We start from the raw sequence: 25,771 nt of genomic DNA, 5'->3' as shown, positions 1-25,771 counted from the left end.
ATTAAAAATTTATTTTTATTTTATTTAATTTGGTAATTTTTTTTTAAGACATTTTAAAATTGTCTCAACATTGTTCTATCATCAATTCTGTTAATAAATCACTAATGATAATATAATATTAAGATAATTTTAAAAATTTAGATATTAAAATAAGACGATTTAAACGTTAAAGTTAACTTTGTAATTTACTCTAACGTTACCATACTTTACCTTTATTATTACTAAAAGTTCACTTAGATGTGTATTGAAAATTCGCTAATTCGAATTCAAGTCCCATATGAGACAAACGATCAATAACGTAAATGCATGCAAAAAAAACACAATGATAGGCCACCAACTAATTCAAAAGATAAAAAGATTTTGCTTAAAAGGGGGACAAATTATGTCAGAGAGATAAATAATACATTTCTCATTTTAGATGACACAAATTTGAACACATTTATCATTTATGGGCTGATTTTTCAATATAATGATAATCTTTAAGAGACTAATTTTTTAATGCATTAATCATATAATATAATTTTATGAAATATAGTATTTTACGAACTAAACTGTTAATATTCTTAATCTTTTGTGGACGATAGATGGTTCTCCCTTGATGGCAATGTTTTTCAACATGGTATATAACAAGCATCCTAAGATATGACTTTGGAAAATTTCACTGCTCGTATTCGTGTAAGTTCTCACGGCAAACAAGGTTGAATATACTATCAATAAATAATTGCAGAAAAATTAACTTAACTATGATATCGAATACTTAATGCTAAATTGTCTAATATAGTCTGCGTAACAACAATTGCATACCATATATTAGAAGTTCAAGCCCCAGTCATAAGGTTGATATATTATTTTCAACTCACATGTGGCAAGCAAATCCAACAATACTTCTGATTCATTTGGGTCTAGGTAGTTCGACACATGCTTCAATACCTCCACCTCATTCTTGCCAAAATCTACACTAAACCTGAGTATATATCAACAAGAATTTTCAAAATTCTTAATAAAACATTAGTTGGTTGCATGATACTTTTATCAACTATATATTTCATACGTGCGTTATTTAATTAAGAATTCTACCATAAATTTATAAATTTTTAAGTATTGTTTTAGTATGTAGTTTACCCAACTTGGTATTATTTATATCCGTAAGACCTATTAATTCATTACAAAAATTTTCTTAAAGATGATTTTCTGTGTTTTTTTTCGATGTCATGTAAATCAATTACAAAAATTTTCAAAGAATAGTTATTCTATTGCTCTCATTAATTTCCATTCATCGTCCACTAGTCAAAGAGTGAGCATATATGTATTGCCATGTTTTATAAAATACAGACTACACTTTCTCCTAGTGAGAAAAGTAGAATTATAACACAAATTAAAAGTTCATTTAAAATCCCATTAAGTTAAAGTGCATTTTTTCATATTCACAATCCCATAAATATAAAACTTACCATTTAAGGATCTTGCTGGCATATGCAACTTTGGCGGAATAATCAATCGACAGACCCCCACTTTTCAAGAAACTACGGGCAGCGTCCACTAATTCTTGGTCAATGTCTCCAACAGAATAACACCGAAGAGCAGGCCCTGACCGACTACCAAATACTAAAGCGAAATGTATGAGAGGCTCAGGGTAAGGAAGGGATACCTGAAAAGATAAATGGGAGGCTCAAGGTAAGGAAGTAACTTCATTATTCTTATAAAATAGAATATGCTTCCACTCACTTAAGACCATGATTATAATAAAAGAATGATAAGTGAAATTAAAATAGATTGTAATTGAGCTGACCCCATCTGAATGAACCGTCTTGAATAGGATCAATTTTTCAATCCTTGACTAGGTTCTGAAGTGTATCCAGATGATACCTAATAATAAGTATTTATATGTGGGGTGGGTATGGGTAATGGTTGCTATATTCCATACCCATTTTGTACCCTCCAAGAACATATACGAATAGATATTTCAAAAAGATTTTTGAATTTCGTAAATTTAATTTGATGAATTTAAATTTTTTTAATATCACTTAAAATTTATAACGTGGTGACTTTTTTTTTTTTTGATAAATAACATGGTGACTTTAATTATATTAGGATTTACACAATCTTTTAATATTTTATTATTTATTTTTATAGGTCATATATTATTTTCCAGACAGAAAGAATGTTATAAAAAATTCTCACGTTCTAATAAGCCGAGATAGATATAAGTCTATTAAATATCCACAAATATAGATTTATGACAACAAATAAAATTAAACACCATTGAATAATGGAGCAAATAAATGTAGATCGGTAGATATTAACATATTCAATCTGCCCATTCTATTATCACCCTTAATTTAGTGCATAACAAGTTTAAAACCCGTGCAATGCGCGAGTAGCATCCGTGCATATAAACATGATAGCATATAAACATGATATATAAATATATTTAGATTTATTTATAAGTGCCATATATTTATTTTAACTATTAACGTTTAATTCAGTCTCTTTAATAAATTATTATTTAAGATTTAACTTTGTAAATAGTTAATCTAAATGTGTTGAGTAATTTTTTTCATAAGTGCCATATATTTTTTTTGCATGTTCTTGAATAACCTCCAGAAAGATGCACGATTTTGTGAGGATTCAAGGTTGTATGAGATCATGAAGCAATTAAATATCACCCATTTTATAGTAAAACAAATTCGCTTAATACTACCCAACAAAATGCTTTTAGGTAGATATATTAATTAAAAGTCTAATATAAAGTGTCGTGAAATGACTAATAACACACCACCTATTACCTACTACTTTGAATTCAAACTAAGAAATAAAGTAGAGTAATTGAAGGCACGTGATAGGAATTACCAGAAACATTACATGTCAATAGGAAGCATCAAAAGAAGATACGTAGTTGAATGAGAATACAATATCAAAGGAAGAAAATGAAAGAAAAATGAGCTAGAATTTTACCTTAATTAAAAGGTGTTATGTATGCTATTGAGCTACTCAATGTAATCAAATTTTATTAACTACTTTAAATTCAAAACCAAAGCATTAGTTAGAGTTACATGCAACATGTGATGTATATATGTATAAAGCATAATTGTAGGAACTCAAATACATGTCACATGTGATGTATGCATGTAGAAGTGATGATGTATGAATGCATAAGAGAGAATGAGAAAAAAGTGAGAAAAAAAATTCAGTCCATCAGTAGTTTTTAGCATTATAAAAGTGTTTGATTTGACTACGATCCGTAACTAACTTAGGACTCTCTAATCGATAAAGAGCCACGTAGTGTTTTAAAAGACAAAAAGCTAGCAAGAGGTGGCAATAGATTTGATATCTTTTAAATAAGTTATAGATTCTTTTTAAAAATAAATGTCTCTGTACGTTTTGAATTTATTAAAAAATTAATTACTTAAATAAAAAATTATCTAAATATTTTAATTTTTTAATAAATTAGTGCAAAACTACTACATTAAAAGGCATCTCTAAACTTATCTTTTCACGTTCGTTTTTAAAGTGATTATTTAATATATCTAAAAACTCATACCATATTAAGTGTTTGTTTAGGTGCTATTATTCTGTTAAAAAATAAAAAAAGATCTTTTTTATTTTTTAGCATATTTGGTAAATTTTTAGTAGTAAAAATAAAAAGATTAGAAAAATTAAAAAAAGATCTTTTTTGAGAAGCTGCAATTTACATCTTTTTTTAAAAGATTTTTTTTTCGTGTAATAAATAAACAAAAAAATACTTTTATATTGTTATATCCAAACATAATTGATAGATAAAAAGATCTTTTTACATGAGATATCCAAACATAAAATTACTTTTACTTCTCCATAAGATCTTTTAAAAAAAGATAACTCAAAAAAAGATTTTTTTTTAAAAACTCAAAAAAAGATCTTTTTTTAAAAACTCAGCCAAACAAACCCTACAAATCTTTTGCCGATGACATTATTCTTATGAAAAAATAAATAAAAAATTTAAATAAAAAGCAAGATTTGTGGAGAGAATCTTTAGAAATAAATGATTTATATATATACACACGTGTGTGTGGGATTTAACTCTAGCACGAGACTTGAAGGAGAAGCACTAAAACAAAAGTGAAATTTGAAAAAAACACTCTACCTTAAGATTCTTGTTGACGTATTATAGAAGATAATAGAAAAATTGAAGATGTAAACTACAGGATTCATGATCTAGTTAAGGAAGTGCGTTGGTTATTTTATAACAAAAAATACCTTCAAAAATTAAGAGTAAATTTTATCGCACTATCATTAAACAAGTTATATTATAGAGAGGGAAGAGTTAGACAACAAGAATGAGCATGAGCATAAATTATTATCAAAGAGATAAGGATCCTTAGATAGAAGAGCAGCTAAATATGTGTGGACAGAATGAAGAATGAGGATATAAGAGAAAAAGTTAGAATAGTATATTGTTGAAAAGATAGACAAGTAATAAAAGAGAGAAAAAGATATAAAAAAACCATACACAAAATAATGAAAAAAAAAAAAATCTATATGTAAATAGTTTTATTGTAAACGTGATATATAAAAAAGTACAATATTATTATTTAATCCATATAATTGATCTAATGCCATAAGACTTTATTATTATTAATATAGTTATTAGAGTTTTAAATTATGTTCTACTAAATAACTGGTAACACCGTTGATAACAAATATTAACTAGTCCAAACTTGTATAACATAATCCATGGGATTTGGTGGGTGGATTGTCCTAGCACGTCGTCTCCTTTTTATAGAGAAAAAATATGTAGAAAAGTGTATTAAGAGAACAAAATAATGAATCATAGATTTTGGAATAAATTTATTGAATTTAAAGTTTTAATGTTTATTATAATTGAAAAAAATAAATAGGTTGGCTAGCCAATCATAAAACGGAACAAACTAATAAATTTGGTCATTTCCCAAAAAATTATGTCAAGAGGAGTAATCATTGAGATATACCAGCCGTAAGGACTAAAATAGAAACACACTTAGGCTCTATAAATTGAGAGTTACATACACCACTAGCAAATGGAGACAAAGACGATAATCAAGTTTCAACCATTGAATATTCATCAAATTTCTACTAATTTTTAAATTATCATATCTTCTTAAGAGAGAGTATGTGTATATCAATTATCAAACATACAAAACTTTGTTAATATATTTCATACCATTGGTTTTCTAGTTATAATCTTATATAGCTTCTCATCTCAAAAATAATTTTTCCATTCATACCTCTAATATATATAGAAATTTACTTTCTCTATTAAAATTTATAAAATAAACTCTATTTTTTGTGCTTAATGTTTTCTATAAATTTTAAAAACATGATAATATTTAGTGTTTTGATTTTATTTCTAGCATTTTCAATAAAGTTCAATTATTTCCCCTATTTTTAAATTTTTGATGGTCAAACATATAGTCAACTATTTTTTTAGTTTTACCCCTCCTTTATATACAATATGATCATTATTATCATCCCTTTTCTTTCTCGTCACCTCTCTAACCCTCATTCCATGACTGCCCCACCCCACCACCACCACTACAATTTTGTCGCACCACCCTCACCCCACCACATTGCTACTGCACCACCCTCATCCCACACTTTATCATTGTGTCATCTCTTATCATCATACTTTACCATTACACCAACATATTAATAGTGCTATAGAACTTTTTAAAATTTTTATGATCTTATTTCATAAAAATAAATATCTAGATATTATGATAGAGAAGTCTAAAAGTTAAGTAAATAAATCAATTATTAGAAATATCTAAGATTAGTATCTAAAAATATCTAGGTTAATATCTAAAAATATCTAAGATTTAGAATTATCTTGAATCAACTTATGGAGCCTATAAATAGGCCATCATGGAGTTTATTGTAACTAATTAACAAACATATCAAATCCCACTAACCTTTGTACTCTCTCCTTAACCCATCAATAATATAACTATCAAATTTCTCAAACTATTTATCCAAATTACTTATTCATCAAAATTATCCTTGCTACAATATTCAAGTCCATAATACACAAAACCAACATCAAACTATTTCATAAAACTAACAGTGGCATCGGAACTACGTTATTAGGCATAGAATCTTTCTTCCTAACCTATCATCTATACAGATCCACCACATTATAACCCACTCAAAAAAATTTTTTTTTTCCCATAACTATGACTATCTCAACCATTAATACTTTTGTGCGCATATTGTCAAAAGATAATTATGAGGACTGACATTTTCAAATGAAAACTTTTATGTAAATCTCGAGTAATTAGTGAATAATTAGTCCATAAATTAATTATTAATAAAAAAATTAAAAAATTTAATTTTATAGTTTAATGAAGTAAAAATAATTAAAATATGAATTTTGACACTAATTTAAAAGGTTTTGGCCCAAAATTGGAGCGAATGGACTGAACCGAGCAAACTGAACCCATTATGGGCCCAAGGCCCAACCCAATTCATTAATATTCATGAGCTTCAGCTTATTTGCTTCTCAAACACAAGAAATCACGCTGGGAAAGGGGGGAAGAACACGGAAGAAACCTAAAACCCTCATCACAAATTCAATTTCACATAACTTTCGATCAGAAGCTCCGCTTGACGAGCCGTCAGCGGCCACGCGTTCGTCTCAGAATTCTCTACAAAACCTACCGAACAATTTGGTAAGGAGATTCTGATTTCAAGTCCATTTCTCCCCTCTTCAAATCGTGATTTTTGGGTTTTGGATATTGAGGGTTTTGGGGGGTTTTGATGGTTTAGGTGAACTCTAGTGGTAGGTAATCACTATATTTTATCCATTTGACTCGTGGATAATGGTAAGAAAACTTTAACCCTTGTCAAATTACTAAATTTGTGTACTCTAAGATAATTCTAGTGTTGTTATATAAAAATTTAGATTAAATTACGTATTTGGAAATAATCTGGTGATAGTGGAGGCAAATTGGAAAATTTGGAAGCTTGAGCTTGAATTTTGGGGCTGTGGATATTTGTTAACGGTGGATACTTGAGGGGTTCCAAGCTTAGGGAGGAATCGGTCAAGATATGATTTTGGTTTCTCGTAATTAAAATATAATGTATCGTGAAAACTTAGGTTAGTTGACTGATAAATCCCATTTTTAGGGTTTATCTTATGTTGAATTTAGAGGATTTTGTCAACTTTTTTTTTCTATGTATCCAATGAAATAGCATGGTTTTTGTTATTCTCCTTTAATTGGGCTTAAGAGTGAAAACATGCTTTTTAGGTCTTAAAATAGCTAAATTTAATTCACCTTGATTCCATTAGATGCCTTGATATGTTTGTTAAGTGATTTCAGGTTTAGGAGGCAAAGATTGGATTGAGGGAATGAAGATAGGATTGGATTGTTGATGCTTTGAGGATTGATATTTGTTGGTATGGGAGAAAAAGATAAAGATCGAATATTGCAACACAGATGAGCAACTGACAAACATCTTCACTAAGGCACTACCAAGATCAAAGTTTGAACTCTGTTGAGAGATGCTTGGAGTTACACAAATGTACATCAAGGAGGAGTATTAACGATGCTACACATTTGTAGAACTTTCTAGAATTTTCATGATTTTGTTTCATAAAAATAAAATATCTAGATATTATGATGGAAAAGTCTTGAAGTTAAGTAAATAAATCAAATACTTGAAATATCTAAGATTAGTATCTAGAAATATTTAAGTTAATATGTAGAAATATCTAAGATTTGGAATGATCTAGAATCAACTTATGAAGCCTATAAATAGGCTATCATAGAATTCATTGTAACTAACTAACAAACATATCAAACCCCACTAGCCTTTGTACTCTCTCCTTAACCCATATAACTATCAAAATTTTCAAACGATTTATCCAAATTACTTATTTATCAAAACTATCTTTATTATATTTAAGTCCATAATACACTAAATCAAAACTATTTCATAAAACTAACACAACAATATCACTTGTATAAAAATATCAAACTATCTCTTTGGCACCGTCTCTTTTCTTCTTTTTCTTTTTTGGAACTCTCTCTTTTGGTTTTCTTTAGATTTGTTCTTCCTTCTCTTTAATTTCTCTCTTTCTCGATTGTTGGTGTGCTTGTTCATGTTATTATTGTTGATTTCAGACTAAGGTTAGAGTTGAATGTGTGATCGAGGTGGCATATGGTTATGGTAATAAGAGAGGATGGAAAAGAGGCAATGATTTGGGAGAAGGAAGAGATAAAAAAGAGAAAAAGAGAAAGACATAGCATGCCAAATAACAAGACAGAATTGGCATGTCAGTAAGGTGATTTGAGATAAAAAGAGGAGGGTTGGTTGTTGTTGTATGTTGATGTTGATGATGGTGGGGTAAGATGCAGTGGGGTGAGGTACGGTGAGTTCAATAATGAGAGAGAGAGAGAGAGAGAGAGAGAGAGAGAGAGCTAAAATCTATTAAAAGTGTTAAGGATAAAATTAAAATAAATTAAATAATAAAAATTTATAAAAAAATTAAAGATAAAAGATATACTTTATCAAATTTTTAGATGAAATAAGAAGATATGATAGAAGTAAAGTTAGAGATAGGAGATGACAAATTTATAATTGAGGTAGGATGAAGGGCATGTACTTACCCCGACAGAGATCTATTAACATCTACTCATGTTGATACTCTAAATATCTAATAATATATCACAATGAGACTTACGAACATAATACGCACGCAAACACTTATGTTGGAGTAGAGATGAGAATTTACCTTCAATCGTTTATCTTTTGCACTAAATGTCTTCATAAGATTATATGGCGGTCGTTGATTTCCCCTCAAAATACCATTCTGAATAGCTAAAAGTGTGTAGGTATTTCCACCAATAACATATCTAAAATCTGCAAAAAATTTTCTTTTCTCTAGTGTTCCATCTGGGTGACCCCATACTAAAATTGCATGGATGGACATCATATTGTAAAGATTAATGAAAAAAGAAAGCTTTTCTTCTCTGGACAAATCCCATAATTCAACTCTTTGAAGCTCTTCTACTATTCTTAGATACCTGAAATAAAAGTTATATTAAAAGGATGATGAAAATTTTACTAAAATGGAAATGTGTACGGATGTTTTAGTTAAGTGATTAATAATACAGATTGTTATTCTTTTATAGCACATATTTGTTATTTTTTTGCCAAAAATCATGATTAATTTGCTACTATTTTTTCAAAGATCAAGTGATGTAGGAAAAAAGAAATGTGCTGAATGTAAATATGTGCCATGGCCTATCACACATTTATTCCTACGTTAATAAATAAAGTTAGTGAAAAAGATTAATAGCTCTTTTATAGCAACTCTCTCATGTTAGATTTCATTTCAATTTTATTTTAAGTCTCACAAAATAATATATTAGTATTTATGAAATTTCATAAATAGTGATTAAAAGTTAAATATGAGAACTGTCATCACTTCAGCTGAATTCAATTTGATGAATTTTATATTATTTTTAATTATTTCATCAAGATAATTATATATGTGATAAAATTTTATTGATTTTCTATTAAGATGATATTATTTCTCTAAAGTGAGGCCAGTTTTATTTATATCTATCAATTCTAATTCAAATTTAAATTTTAAATGAATTTACTTTTCATAAGTATCAAAAGTTATATTTCTAAAATACTCTGTTAAAATTAGTTTCTCTTAAATTAGAAAAATCCAACTTAATTGAAAAGTTTTTTGTTTAAGGAAAAATTAGATAATGCCAAACCTTGCAAATTCCTCACTACCATGTATGCTTCTATAATCAACATGGCGTCCATCTTCAGATGCATAAGCTTCAAAGATTGCATAACAAAGAAACCTTAATCTGGATGCAATTTCTGCAATAGGCTTAGGCCTCGTAGTAATTATTCCTCTCAGAATGTTTTGGCATGATGCCACGATTGGATCATCATCTAGAAATCGGTATAAGTGGTTACTATCCTCAAATACATGCTCACTACATAAATTAAGCAAGTTAGAATAGTCAAATATGTAATGAAAAGAAGCATTGGAAACTGAAAACACCTAATATAATAATGAAACTCACTCAAGAACATGGCGAAAAAATAGTTTTCTAGCGAGCTTTCGACCAAACTCTACAGCCTATACCATCAGATAAATATTAGAAAGACAATGGCAATCTTATGTAACTATGGTGTATTCATATCTTACTTTTATTGAGCATTATATTGATGATATGTTTGACAACATTATTATTTCAAATTTAAGAACCAATTTGTAGAAAAGAATTATATTATTTAAATATCATACAAGAACTAATTAAACGTAAGAAAGAAAATTATCCACTAATAGAATTGATATTAATACAAGAACATAAATTTCATATGCGGTATTGAGTTTAAATGTGTTAATTTAACAACTAATAATGCATTGTCACTACTCACAAGTACTGAAAGTAAGAGGATAAATTGCTTGAGATTTAGAAGATTAGAAATTCTAACGCTTGTTTAATTACTCGCCACGAAAGGACATGCTAAAAATGTTTGTCAATATGTAGGATATAAGGAAATATCAAGGAAACTAAATTTTTTATTTATATTATGTAAAAATAATTTGCTTTATTTATTCATTAAACTAAAAATAGTCCTAAAATAACTCATGAAATTCATGACTATAAAAATCAACTTTGAAAACCATTGCTATAATTTAAAGGACAAAATACTTAAGAGGAAAACTATATAACAAAGAACACTATAGACACACGCAATAAGATTAGTTTGCAGAAATTAACGAAAGGAAGGAAATACGCAATAATCAACTAATCAAGTTATGTCACAAAACAAAAATATTTAGGAGACAATGAAAAATCAATTCAAAACAGCATAAAGTTATCTTATTTTGTTTTAAATATTTTTATTTTATATTCTTTAATTACTACTAAAATAATTAAGTAGTTTCAGATATAATAAGCATGTAATTATAAATTTTACACGCGTGAAATTATGAAGGTTAACTTTAGATTATTATTTGGTTAACATTACCAAACACTAGATTATACTTTATATTTTCGATAGAAAGAAAATCAAGACATGAGTGTGTAAGATTTTTTTAAAAAAGATTAATAAAATAAGGTATAATAAGCAAATAAGCCATAATAAGTAAATACTTTTTCTTAAAAAAAAAAATCAAAGCAAGACAAAGGAAACAAAAGGTTAAATAATCTAATAAATAATATCATAAAAAGGAAATTTTCTAGATACTATTAGTTGGATGTTGAATGTTGATAAATAGCATTCATGATAAGGAAGTCAAGAACTACAATTAAAATTCTTTTTACCTGCATGAAAAATTAAACCCATTTATTATTCTTATTATTATTATTATTATTAAATGAAACAAAATTTTGGGTGTTTTCCATGATTGGCACCAAATTAAAATTTTAAATTATGAGATAACATAGAAAATCATTAGTTAATAGCTAGCCAGAAAGCTAATTTTACCATATTACCATTAGATCATGCTTAAGACATAAGGCATGACTCACCTCTTTCCTTTCCAAATATTGATCTTGTGATAAGAAGTCCACAGCTTCGAAACCAACAAAACAGTTAGTGAATCTCCTCATTTTGCAAAACCGATCCTTCACAACAATAGATTTTTTCATATTGCAAACAATCAGAGCCAATTCATCAATCGACCCACTGCAAGATGGATCATCCTCTCCAGAAAACGGTGGTAACGGTGCTTGAAAGGAAGGTGTGTCACTAATAAGATAGTCAATCTTATCACCAAGCTCTCCAGACTCTTCTAAAGCCTTTAATTCACTTAATCCTCCTATAAGAATTTCATTGAAAAATACCTTAGGAACAGAGTTAGATCCACTACGTTTCTCCAATTCCTTCTTTCTACTAGTATACACATCAATGTTAATTTCAATATATCTAAGCCTTTTACTGTTCAAAAATAGTCTAACCTCTCTGCTTTCAGGGCATCCTAGCTTTGTGTACAATATTACCCTTCCTTTTATGGCTAATGGTTCTAGTGGACCTTTGATTACTAAATCAATTTTTTGATCATTGTTTTCTTTTGCATCATTGTCACAAATGTCCTTCTTAGATTCACTATCTTTAACGTTATCGTCGAAGTTACTAGCTACTACTACTTTTTCCTCGGATTTTCTGGAAAGATGACGCAACATAGAGGACACTACTACCATGCTTTTCTGTCTAACAAAGTTTCTAAGTGCTACAGCCTTTTCAACCATGCTTGGTTGTTCCTCTGAGTAGTTTACATCGTAAACATTAGTAGAAGATGTGTTTCTATGGTTGTTGCTGACCGTGGTCGCTGTTCTACAAACTTTTGCCTTTTCATTTGCCAGATTCACATCGTTGCTGTTCTCGTTTGACGTTGACTCTGTACTTTCAGTTTCTTTCTTGGATTTATGGAATTCGTTATGTTGAGCACCAAAATACTTTGTTCCATCAACAATGAGTTGAATTTCAATGTTTTCAAACTTCACATCATTGTTTTCGTTTGATGTTGATTCTATACTTCTGCTTTGTTCCTTGGATTTATAGAATCCGTTTTGTTGAGCACCAACATACTCAATTTCATCGTTAACAATCATCAAGTTATTCGTTTCCGCATTCCACGTCGATTCTATACTTTTGTTTTCTTCATCTGCATTATAAAATCCAATATATTGGGTACCAAAATACTCTGTTCCATTATCAACATTGAATTGAGTTTCATATCTCGTTGAACTACTTGCATCTTCCTCATGGTGAACATTGGATTTTATATCTATGACCTCATTTATCTTTTTTAATGAATCTACTTCATTGTCAAACTCTTCACGGTTATCATGACCAATAATTTGAGCTTCTGACTCCTTTGGTTTTTGATCTTGATTATAAACCTTCTGAATGGGAAATACATCAACTTGTTTGTTGTCATAATCAAGTTCATAATGAACAAAATTTTGACTCTCTGATTTCCTTGATTCCACGTATTGGTCTTCGTTTTGAGAGTTATATATCTTGTCTGATATATCTTCTTCTTGTTCAATGTTTAAATCAAAAGCATTATTACCACCAACATCTTCATCATCATCATCATCTGTAAATTCCAGATTATTCTTTGATTCTTTCACTTGACCTTCATTATTGATCGAGAATGTGTTTTCTTCTAACTTTTCAAATGCATGAGGATTTATTTCCTTCGATTCTTTTGGCCCCTCCTTTTCCATGTAATCACAAGTTGGAGGCCCTACGTTACTTCACGTAGAGGAAAATTACATTTCCATATGCGACAATGTTATAACTGCCACAAATTTAGAAACATCATAAGTCAAAAGAAAATTAAAATCTATATCCCCAACATTCATAGTAGCATCATGTAGTAATTCTTTATATATGAAATTATAATCAATAAGCATTGACGCAATCATGATTTATAAAATCTAATATATTGAAATGGTAATAATTTTTAACCATATCAATAAACTAGGGTTCATACTTACCTTTATTGTATTGCAAATTTGACTTTGATTTAGTCAAAAAAGATGAAAAAAAACTAGGAAATGTGGATTACGTATGGAAAAAAGAGAAAATTTTATTCAACAAAACTCCTTTCCGATAAACAATTATTCATTATAGATTTTCATGTTGTAATCCAAAAACCTTGGAATAAATAATGGGTAAGACATGGCATGCATTTGTCTAAAGAAAAATGGAAATTGATATTCATCTCTGAAAAAAAAAATGCACCACAGAAATTGATAATAGGTACTTACATTAAACAAATAGAGAGAAGAGCACAAATATAAGAAAATAAACAATAAAAGATTCTAAATTAAAATTGAAAACAATGAGGGAATGAGAATGGGCTTGACGATATAATGAAGGGAAGAAGTTGATGACAAGGAAAAAAAAGGGAGAGGTGTATGTGAGGTTTGAGTAGAAAGGGTTAAGAATGAAGGTTTTAGGTTGGATGTAAAATTGAAAAGTAATTAAGGAAGACGAAGACGAAAAAGACATGAACATATTGACGACGTGGCTTCAGTTAGATATGCATTAATGGTTTTCTTTGTTTTTTCTTCCTCACAATTTTGGATTGTTAACCTAAGGTAGGCAACCATGGTTTTAGGATTAGATGTTTGCTTATAGAGATTATAGAGACATCAAACTTCAAAGTCTTTGTAGTCACGTGTGTATATGAAAGAAATTTGTAACAACAAATTTTCAGCTATAACTAGCCAAAACTTTTCATAATTTATTTTATTTATATAACTTAATAATATTTTAAATTTTTATCTCTCCTATCAATCCACTTATCATATTCTTATCAGCCACACTTATTAATGATATTAATTAATATCATATGCCTAAGTATTAGGTATTCTTATAATCACTACTTAATATTTCCTTTTATAATTTGAATGTTATATTTAAGAAACAATAAGGACAAATAACAATAAAAAGCGGTAATAATAATACACATTAAATGATTTTAATTGTAATTAATTTTTATTTCCTTTAATTCATTTATTATCATTGCAGGAATTGGCAAATGTGAAAGTTTTGTATTTTAGGTTTTTCATTGTTAGAAGGATCATGAAGGTCGTTTACTTCCTCAAGCCAAAAATCACAACTCTAGTTCAATCACAAACACAATTGGGATTGGCCAAGGAAATTTACAAAAAATCGCTGTTATCATTGCAAATAGTATGACATTTGAATTTGACCTTAATACGGTATCTATGTTGGAAGGAGTTGAAGAATAATTTAAACAACAGACGGACTCACCCGACGAGGTTGTTGTCAGTCAACCAATTTCCGAGAATATGAAAAACCACACTAGCTTTGATGAGTTATGGTAATAAACTGATTAAATTTTTTTGTGCGTAATTTTTTGTGCAGTTATACTTATACTGTAGTAACTAAGTTCATACACATAACATTCATAAGTTCATATACAAAACATCCATTACGTACAATTAACATTTAAAAATTAAATTCATGTTTATTACATATTACATCTATACACATATCATTTTTTAGTTATTGCATAAGTAAATAACAAGTTATCACATGTTTTTAAATTTTATCATAATTGCATTTGAAAAAATTTCAAAATCTTAAATTAATTTATTTAATCGATAAATTTTCTCATAACATCAATAAATTCAACACATAACATGCATAATTTTATATTAACAACATCCATAATTTTGTACTCATAATATTCATAATTTCATACATATGATTTCTATAATTAATAAATTTTTACAATTAATATTATCAAATTTTAAACTATGCATCTTATTGTATTCTTCAAATGATCTCATATGTGAACTAATGGGTCATGATTTTAATTATTTTAATATTTTTTATTTAATATTAATATGTATGCTTATTTATTGATTTTAATATGACGAGTTAATAATTATTTTTTAAAATTTATTTTTTAATTTTTGTTTATATTTTATATTTTATTTTTTATTTTATAATAGTCTATATGTAAAATATGAGTTGTATAGTAAAAGTTGTTAAAATTTTTTAATTTAATCTCTATAATTTCTGTAGAGAAATTGTATTTTAATGGGTAATAATTAAATTGAGGAATGTAAAGGATTTCATTTGGGAAAAATTGAAATTGATTTGGGAAAGAACATTAGTGACTCCAAACACTAAAAAAGGTGGGTGATAAGGAGGGTGAATAATAAGGAAGTGTATGTCACTTGCTTATAAAGAGAATGAGAATTTTTATGTGACATTTATATATTGTAATTATTCTTTGGTTACCTAGCATCACCGTATTCTGACCCAAAAATATAAAGTTAGGCCCAGCAACGAAGAAGGCCTACCCGAAAAAGGGTAGCCACTTCTACCTGCCTGGCCTATTAGGAGGTCAGACGCGACTAGGGAGGTTCAGTTCCACTTATCCAAATAAATAACTAACTTACAGAGTCTCTCCTACTATCTCTACCTCTTCTAGAAGGTAGATGTCAACAAACTCCCAAGATAAAAGGTAGAACTACTATAAAAGGTGGTTATCTATTCTATTATAAATACACTGACACCTTTAGCTATATTCCGGTCTCAATCTACTAAAACCTACCTAAAGCCCTTGATAACTTAAGCATCAAAGTCTCTTGTAGGTACGACTCCCCACCTCCTGATGAGGAACTCGGATGGCAGCACGCCGACACTAGCACAGGTCGGACGCTACCTCACAAAGAGTCTGGAACTTATGTTCAGGCTCAAATCACCGTTTCAGGTAATCCTCAGAACATTGGCATCGTTCAGCCCTTGATAATGGCGGACAATCAATATGAAGATGATCACATGACATTTGAGTCATGACCAGAGCATCAACATGATGACATGATGCTAGCATTACCTCCACTTGGAGAAAGAACGAATGTCCCCACGGGGAAGAAACATCGAGATACCCTTCAACCATGGTAGATCTATTTAGAGGTTCACCCACCCGAGGACGAAGAACCACCCCATCCAACTGAAATACTAAGGTTAGTTCACGGCCACTGTGGATGACTAGAACAACTCGAACTAGGAGCTGAACGACAATGACAAGCGGAGCAAGAATTGCGAAGGGAGATATGATGACTAAAAGAGCTAGAGGAAAAGCTTTTAAAGTTGGAGGTTGATCTCCGAAGATGAAGTAATTAGGCAGATCAAAGGAAAATCCTCTAGGAGGAGAAGATCCATTTGTTGAAGAGATCATGCGAGCTAATGTTCCTAGAAATTTCAAAACTCCCGACATGGATCTCTAGACGGAACAACTGATCTGAGACACCACCTCAGTAATTTAAAGAGTCGGATGTACCTATCCAATGCCTCTGATGTGACTCATTGCAAAGCCTTTCCGACAAATTTGACTAAAGCCGCGATGAAGTGGTTTGATAACTTGCTTTGATGACCTATCAAGGAAGTTCCTTTCCGGGTTTTCAATTAAGAAAGATAAAGTGAAGCATGCTCCAAGCTAGCTAGGGGTTAAACAAGAATTCGGAGAGACACTCCAAGACTATATGGAGAGATTCAACAAAGCGTGCATGAAAATACAAAACTTGCTTACTGAAGTAGTGATAATAGGATTATTTAATGGCCTTAAAGAAGGATCATTCTCTCAATCCATATCCAAGCGACACCCAGCTTCCTTGTACAAAGTGCAAGAGCAGGCAGAAAAATACATCAACGTGGAGGAAAATTTCCGACTTAGAGAGCCTCTCTTGAGGCCCAATCTGCTCTACCCACCTTGGGAAAAGGAGAAAGAAGCTAAGAAAAAAGAAGAGTACAACTCGAAAAAACCTCGAATGTGTCATAATTACACCCCACTCCGAGTCTATCTTGTAGACGTCTACAGGGAGATATGTCACACTAAAAAGCTTCCACCTCTTCTTCCAATCAAACACAAAAGGCAAGAAGCCAGACATACTGCGAGTATCATAAGCTTTATGGACATTCTGCTAATGACTGTTACGATTTAAAGAATGTCATAGAAAAGTTGGTCAGAGAAGGTTGGCTAGACAAATACTTAGCTGAGGGGTCGGTCGACCAGAGGAAAAAGAAGAAAGATGAAGATGGGGGTCGACAAGAATGCCCTCACAAACTCCTAAACAACACATACACATGATTAATGGAGGGTTTGCTGGAGGAGGAATCTCAAAATCGTCACGAAAAATACATCTTAAAGAGGTGTACCAAATCGGGGAAGATAACAAAACTCCCGATTTAACAACTATCTCATTCATCAAAGAAGATGCTCAAGGAGTGACACCTGGCCATGATGATCTAATGGTAATAACAATAATCCTTACCAATGCAAATTTCTATAGAACTTTGGCGGATCAAGAGAGTTCAGTGGACATATTGTTTAAGCCCACTTTTAACAAACTCAGGCTTGAAGAAAAAGATCTATAGGCTTACCCAGACAACCTCTTCGGGCTGGGGGACACACCAATCGAACCTCTTGGATTTATCTCCCTATACACCACCTTTGGAAAGGGCACGAATCAAGGACATTAAGCATTGACTATATTGTGGTCGACGTCACTGATAAACCCCATTTTGAGGGTTTATCTTGTATCGATTTTAGGGAATTCTAATACCTTTTACCCACATTTATTCAAGGAAATAGCATGGTTTCATAATTGTTTCCTAATTTGTGCTTAAGTGTGAAAACATGCTTTTTGAGCCCTTAAGTAGCTAAATCTAATTCACCTTTGATTCCATTATATGCCTTGATGTGTTTGTTAGTGAATTCAGATTGGAAATGCTAGGAATGGATCAAAGGGATGGAGAGGAAAAGCATTCAAGTGGAGTACTCATGAAGAAACAAGGATTTGGGATGCTGAGAATGACGCGCACGCGCAGAGGACGTGCACGCGTGGATTGTGACGTTGCAAGGCGACACGTATGCGTACTTGACGCATACGCGTGGATAGGAAATTGCCAAGCGACGCGTACGCATACATGGTACGTACGTATCGATGCTCGCACGTGACTCACTTAAAGGCAAAACGCTGGGGGCAAATTCTGGGCTTCTCAGGCCCAAACCCAACTCACTTCTGATGCTATTTAACCCAAGGATTGAAGGGAAATCAGATATCTCTAGTTACCATTAGTTTAGTTTAGTTTAGTTTTGGAGAAAAAGTTAGTTTCTAGAGAGAAACTCTCTCTTCTCTCTAGAATTAGGATTAGAGGTAGATTAGGAATTTTTAGATCTAGGTTAATTTCATGCTTTAATTTACTTTTCCTTTTGTAACTCTTGTTCCTCTACTCTTCCTCTCTCTAATTTTGTATTTCATTCTTGTAATTCTCTACTTTTATGTTGATACACTTTATTTTCTCTTTAATGCAATTCATGTTCTATGTTCCTTTATTGTTGATTTGCTTTATTGTTGTTAATTTTCTGCAATTAGTAGTTGTAGATTAATAACTCTTGCTATTTGATTTTACTTTCCTTTTATGTCTTCCAAGTGTTTGTCAAAATACTTGGAAGGATGTTAGAGTAGATTTTAGTGCTCTTGGTTTGGGAAGGTAACTTAGGGACTCTTGAGTCACTAATGTCCAAGTAATTGACGATTGGGAGCCATTAACTCTAGTTCTCACTAATTGAATTAGTGGAAAGCTAGGACTTATGGACTAGGATTTATATAGCTCATTTGACCTTCCTTTACTACTAGTTAGAGGATGACTTAATGGGATTGATCCTTGCCAATTCTCATGTTGTGGTTAGTGATAAGGATACACTACAACAAAACAGCAAAACGGCGGCGGTTATTTTGGGGGGGGGGGGGTTGCGGCGGTTATAACCGCCGCTAGAATCAGCTCCCGGCGGTGAGCGAAACGCGGCCAGGTCAACTGTCGGCACAGCAGCGGCGGCGGTTTTGAAGAACCGCTGGAACAACCGCCGCCAGAGTCTATCGAAAAATAGCGGCGATTTAAAACCGCCACTATGTGCATGAACCAAGCAGAGTGGGTGTACGGCGGCGGTTTAAAAACTGCCGCAAAATTCGAAATTTTAGTTACAGTTGAACATTCACGGCGGTTTTAAACCGCCGCTAAAAGGTCGATAGGAATTTCTACCATGATAATTGCGGCGGTTAAAAACCGCCGCAAAAACTGTATCATGTTTTTTTTTTTTTAAATAAATAAATTTATATATAAACTATTTCCAACTGCTTCAATCCTAATAAAAAAAAAAACTACTACAAATATTAAAATCTACATCTCAAAGTAAAATAAAAAAAGTGACCAAAATAATATAAACACTGCATTTCAAAATATAATATATATTTAATAAGTCTTACATAATCATAAATCCAACACAATCAGTGTTTAACACCTATATTTACATATCAAAGTAAATTCAAATAATGCAATACTAAAATTGAATTGGAAAAGAATTATGCTATTAATATTTAACTAAGCTAAAAACCTAAAATAAAGAGTTACTTTGATAATAAAGGTCTTCAGTCACTTCAATCATAAAATTCTACAACTACTTCATGGAATAGTAGAAGGTGACCTTGTCTCTATTGGAGATTCTGCAATCTAGGATTAAAAAAAAATAAAAATATGTTAGAATAAAAACAAAGACCGTTAAATAATTTAAGTCTAATATGAAAAGGCATAAGTCATCTACACAAATTAAGAAAATGAACAACAATAACTAAATCATTATTTTACTAAATCATGCACAATGAAAGATTCAAGAAAAAAATCTATATATAATATTTACCCCATTATTCGTAGCTGTAGGAAAGTCATGTGGCACTTTTCCACCCATACAATGATTAATGAAATATGTCACCTGGGCTTGTAATAAAGAAATTGTTGCTTTATTCTCTTGTAATTCTACTTCCATAGAGCGAACTTTAGCCATATCAAAGTCATGATTGCATGAAGAAGATGCCCCTCCTAAACTATTAGAAGATTTCATGACTTGGGAGAGACAAATACCAAATCCTACACCTTTAACACGACCCGGGTGTTCTTTTTCAAATAACTTGATATATGCATCATCAGTAGAACTCTCATTAGCTTGAAGCAAAGTTAATTGTTCCTATGGTAAAAATTTGAGAAATGCATAATCATTAGAATAATATCTATCATCATTAAGAAATAAAGCCAAAATAAAGTGAAAATGCTTACACTTTTCTCTCTAGCCTCATCATTAATAAAAGATCCATCCTTCTTCTTATGACTAATTGGATACATTTCAGCTCTAGTAAAAACTCTCTTGTTTGCAGTTTCCTATCAATTCAATAAATCGAAATTCAATTCCAACGCATGTAAAAATTAAATAACATAATATTATCCTGATAAAGACTCAATCACAAACCAACTCGTGTTTCTTCCTAGCAATCGTCTTCGATCCGAGTGTATGAGGAATTGTTTGTTTTTCTCGATTACTTGCATTTTTCTCACACATTTCCTACCCATGCAAATTCAATTAGCAACTTGTCAATATAAAGTGAAAGATAGAATGAGATAAAAATAAATATAAAAATTAAATATATACTTTTATTCCCAAAAAAAAAAAAAGGAAAAATGTACCCACTAAAATATACCGAAAATTAAGACAGTGCAAATAATGCCAAATATAGTTTCTTGTTTTAAAATATACATGACTACTAATTATTTTTATATTGCTAACTTGGTATATCAAAAATTTTTCACACGTTTATTATTTCAGAAAAAAACATCTTGGCTTCTCTTCATAATCATTGATAGTTACTAGATTGTTTGCTAAATAATTTAAGAAGTATTTTTAATTATGAAGAATCTATTTTTTGAGTGTTGTTCTTTTAAGCTTACATTTATTAGCTTGAAAAAATAAGAGGTAAATTTATTTATTTTTTAATCACAAGAATATTTTTACAAAAGCAATCTAAATACTTTTAAAATTAACTCTTTTTTTTTTTTATCTTTTTTCCCTCACTACAATAAAACATTGTTCTTGTGGTGCCTAAAATTAAAGTCCCTATCTAAACAGGTTCATACATCGTACATGTAAATGTCATTCTAGTGGCAAACCAAATCCTAGAAGGAATATATTTACTTTATAGATGTATAAATTAGCTTAAATTGAATTTTTGTAGGAACTTATGCAGGTATATTGACTATTGAAGTAAAAATATTTGTATCGTGTCTCAAATTAGTTCTTTAAAATTTCAAGTAATTAACCCAATATTGATGACTCCCAAATGTTTTGATTTGTGACTAGTGTTAAGTTGGCAGAGCGACAATAGTAACTGGAAAAAGGAGTCATAATCGAGGAATTTGTGTGAGAATGATAATTTTTTTACATAAAGAAATATAATAATTTAACTCATTATATAAATGTAATACGGCATTATAAAGTGAAATAAAATAATATAATGAAAGATAAAATTAAAGTGTGATTTAAAGATAAAATTAACATGAGGCATTATAAAGATAAATTCAATTAGCAACTTGTCAATATAAAGTGAAAGATAGAATGTGTATTCATACAATTACCTGAGTTCTGGACTTTAATCTATAATCAATAAAAGTTGCCCATTGACCTAAGCTGACTCCAACTCCTTTTGGTAACAATGTTATATTTGCTCTCGAGTAAGATTCCAATTATAATTATCGTTAAACAATTTGCATCTATCATCTTTCCACTTCCTACCAAGATTTTGTAGTATGTACTTCTTTTGCTGTCCATCATCAACTTTAAAGAATCTCTACATAGTATAAACATAAAAATAATTAACCTAAATAATTGTAACATAGACTTATAGGTAAAATTGTTTAAACTTATTAATAACTAAAATTGGAACATAATTCACAAAAATGTTCATAGACTCATGCTATGCCCAATTGCCAATCTGAGATGCAGGAAGTTAATTATTAGCATAATATGGCACCAAGAAAGTTAATTATTAGCATATCAGAACCACAAAATGTAATTTATAACTAAAATAATAGCATAATATGACCATAAGGGGCATGCAGCATAAGAAATATATTAGTGTGGTACACTTATGCACGTGTAGAGAAGTAATATATTTTACATATTTATCTAAATAAAAAAGCCAGGAAAGCACATAGTAAAACAGTGAATGCCTGAAAATCAAATAAAATAAAATGAAAGACAAGTTTCTTGCCACCAATAAAAAGAAACATAGATCCAGTTTTTAAATTGGTTTTTTTATTTATAAATTTGACAACAAAAAATTTAAACATCAATTCTTTTTCTGCTAAAAAAAACAGAAGTAAAAAGAAGGATGAGAAAAGAATGAAGAATGAAATTAACTTTAGTGTTAGTTAAAAAATAGTTGATTATCTGATTACCAAACCAAGCACATTCAATAGTTAAATAAATAAAGCATAGAATATCTGGTAAGTGGCCAATACAGATTTAATTAAGAGAATAAGCTAGCTAGTAACTTTTTCATGAATAGCCCATCTTCAATTATTCAACAACAATACGTATTAGGCTAGGGGGCATTTAGTGAGTTGGCCAGCTATATTATATTCATTAATAAATAATAGCTGAAATTGTCCTTGGATGACACAATACTAGAACATAGGAATGCATGTATTGAAAATAATTAAATCATTATTAAATAATTAAATAAAAAAGAACCTGAATAATATCCTTATAGGCTCCATTTTTGTATGGCTCTTTTGGAACTAAAGGCTATTTCTCATAACTTATAGGAAAGTTCTTGAAATTTCCAGCAACAGCTCCCAAAAACAATCCTAAAAGTCCACCAGATTCACCAATTGGTTGGACATGCTCATTCCAATGCACAATAATTTTAGTCTCACGAGACAGCACCCACACATCTTTCAACCTTAAGTGACCTTCCTTAATCATTCCATTTGCATCTATCAAATTATTCAAGTAGTATACCATACATTATTATACTTCCTTCCTTGTAGAAATTTAAATATACAGTGCTATAATTGAACTAAACTTAATAATGTACCTTCGAATTCAACTGTCCAGTACTTATTAGACTTTCTTCCTTGTACATCTAATTGAACATGTGGAACTTCTGAATCAATAGATAAAGTAGCTTCAGGCTCTATGGATTGAGAGGACTCATCTTGATCAACAGGGGGTGAATCATTGAACTCATGAGTAGATGTATTCTCACGTGAAGAAACAACCTTTCTCTTAGTCATTTCTACAACATATCAAGAGATATTAAGATTAATATATCAATAACATAATGAAAATAAAATAATAGTACTTAATTTTATCAGCTAAGAACCAAAGAAACAAGAAACCACTAATTCAAACTATTAAGTATATGTAATAAAACATAAAATTATGAAAGAAAACAATAAATAACACTCTATGACTTGCAACTAAAGACTTACATTACTCTAAACTTTCTTCGTCTATAATTGATCTTGCTAATGGTACATGTGAAATGTTATCTGGAAAAAATTGTCCCAAATCTTGTGATGGATAACCTACACTGTCATAAATTATGTCTTCATCCTCATTGCCCATATCATATAAGTCTCTTGGCTTTACTTGAATTGGTATGCTCCAACCTTTTTCTTTCTCATCCTCTACATAATAAACCATTTGAGCTTCGTTAGCCTTAATATATGGCTCATCATCCTCATGCTCACCGGTATGTATCAATCTACTAAAGTTGATAGAGGTAAAACCTAATTTGTCTTCTTTCATGGCCTTTGGGTTTGTTGTGTTAGTCCATTCATATTTAAACAAGGTTACAAAGAATATACTATCATAATTAAGTTCAATAACGTCGACTAACTTTCCATAATAAGGAACTGCTCCAAACCTCATATTGGGATCACTATTGCGGGAGTAACTTCTTGTTCCAAATGTCCCAAAAATATTACTGTTTTGAGTTTTTAAACCTTTTCACGTTCTACAGTCCTAAACTTGTATCCATTGACATTATATGCAGAAAATCTTCTGGCTTGGTCAATCGTCCCTTTAGCAAGACTAAAAAATACCATTCTCTTAGATTCTTCAATTTTATCAAGATCTCGAACAATCTAAGAAAGCATGATGAACTTTTTATCAACTTCATATGATGGAAATTGAAAAAAATAACTTCAACGAGGAAGAATTTGACTCACACGGGTAGAGAACCAACTTGTAAACTCTCTATGAACTTTTTTGTCTATCTCTGATGTATTTCTTGTGCGACTTCTTAATTGCTTTCGTACAATGTTTCTAAACTCTCTATATATGTCTTAATATTAGGATTAAAGGTCATTAAAAGAATTTTACATATATGAATTAGAACATGCTGAGATACTCACTGGAGATAGTTGTCAACTATGGAGCAATTAGTCAACACATGTCTATGAGCTTGTAACTTCTCGGTGGCTGTTAAAGTGAAATATGAGGAAACACCAAGTGGTTTACCTACTTGAGGAAACAAAGTATCTAACCAAGGATTTAATTCTTCATGGGTTAGTCCATCATCAACTCGGCGAGGTTGATTCCATCTAGTCTCAATGTTCTCTAAATATCTGGAGCAAAATGTAAGAATTTCTTCCATTAAGTATCCTTGCGCTATAGATCCTTCTGGTTGTGCTTTGTTACGTACATATGACTTCAAGTGTTCTAAATACCTATCCAAGAATGAAGATTAAATACTATCCAACAAAGTTATAAATAACAATCTAAGCTAATAATTTTACCTCTCAATAGGGTACATCCATCTATAATGGACAGGGCCTCCAAGTTTAGCTTCTTCTACAAGGTGCACCATCAAGTGAACCATAACTGTGAAGAATGAAGGAGGGAATAACATTTCCATGTGGCATAACGTGAGGACAATTTGATCTTGCAACTTTTCCAAACAGGGGGCACTTAACGCTTTACCACATAATTGTCTAAAGAATGAACACATCTCAATAAGCACTGCAGAGACCTTATCAGGCAGCCCTGTTCGCATGGCTAACGGTAATAATTGCTCCATAAGTATATGACAATCTTGACTTTTTAACATCCCACTCAACTTAAGAGACTTTAGGTCAATGCACCTTGATATGTTGCTTGCATAACCATCGGGAACAGTGACATTTTTCAAAGTTGTCAAGAATCTCTTCTTACCCAAATTGTTCAGAGTATAAATTGTCGGAGGACACTTTCCATTTTCCCTTAGCCACAGATCAGGCTTGATATCCATTTCTTGAAGGTCTCTTCGAGCATTTATGTGATCTTTTGACTTCGAACTATTATTTAACAAAGTATATAGCACGTTGTCACATACATTTTTCTCAATATGCA

The 25,771-nt window shown here is 30.6% G+C and overlaps 1 protein-coding gene and 1 long non-coding RNA gene across 2 annotated transcripts; one reads left to right on the top strand and one right to left on the bottom strand.

The window, feature by feature from the left end:
* Positions 1–670: 670 nt before the first annotated feature.
* LOC112763467 (uncharacterized) lies at positions 671–13,226 on the bottom strand. Its single transcript, XM_029294283.2, has 6 exons — positions 11,523–13,226; positions 10,065–10,120; positions 9,744–9,974; positions 8,747–9,038; positions 1,452–1,648; positions 671–964 (listed from the first exon to the last, which is right to left on the bottom strand). Exons 1-6 carry the CDS (start codon positions 13,224–13,226, stop codon positions 811–813), a joined length of 2,634 nt encoding a protein of 877 aa, XP_029150116.2. The 3' UTR covers positions 671–810.
* LOC140180972 (uncharacterized) lies at positions 5,896–7,905 on the top strand. The gene is made up of 2 exons (XR_011875357.1): positions 5,896–6,680; positions 6,778–7,905. It is a non-coding gene; the product is annotated as an uncharacterized lncRNA (long non-coding RNA).
* Positions 13,227–25,771: the final 12,545 nt, after the last annotated feature.

Source organism: Arachis hypogaea, chromosome 17 (assembly GCF_003086295.3).
Source record: "Arachis hypogaea cultivar Tifrunner chromosome 17, arahy.Tifrunner.gnm2.J5K5, whole genome shotgun sequence".
Taxonomy (NCBI): domain Eukaryota; kingdom Viridiplantae; phylum Streptophyta; class Magnoliopsida; order Fabales; family Fabaceae; genus Arachis; species Arachis hypogaea.
Note: the sequence above shows the minus strand (reverse complement) of the source record. Positions and strands in the feature narration are given on the sequence as shown.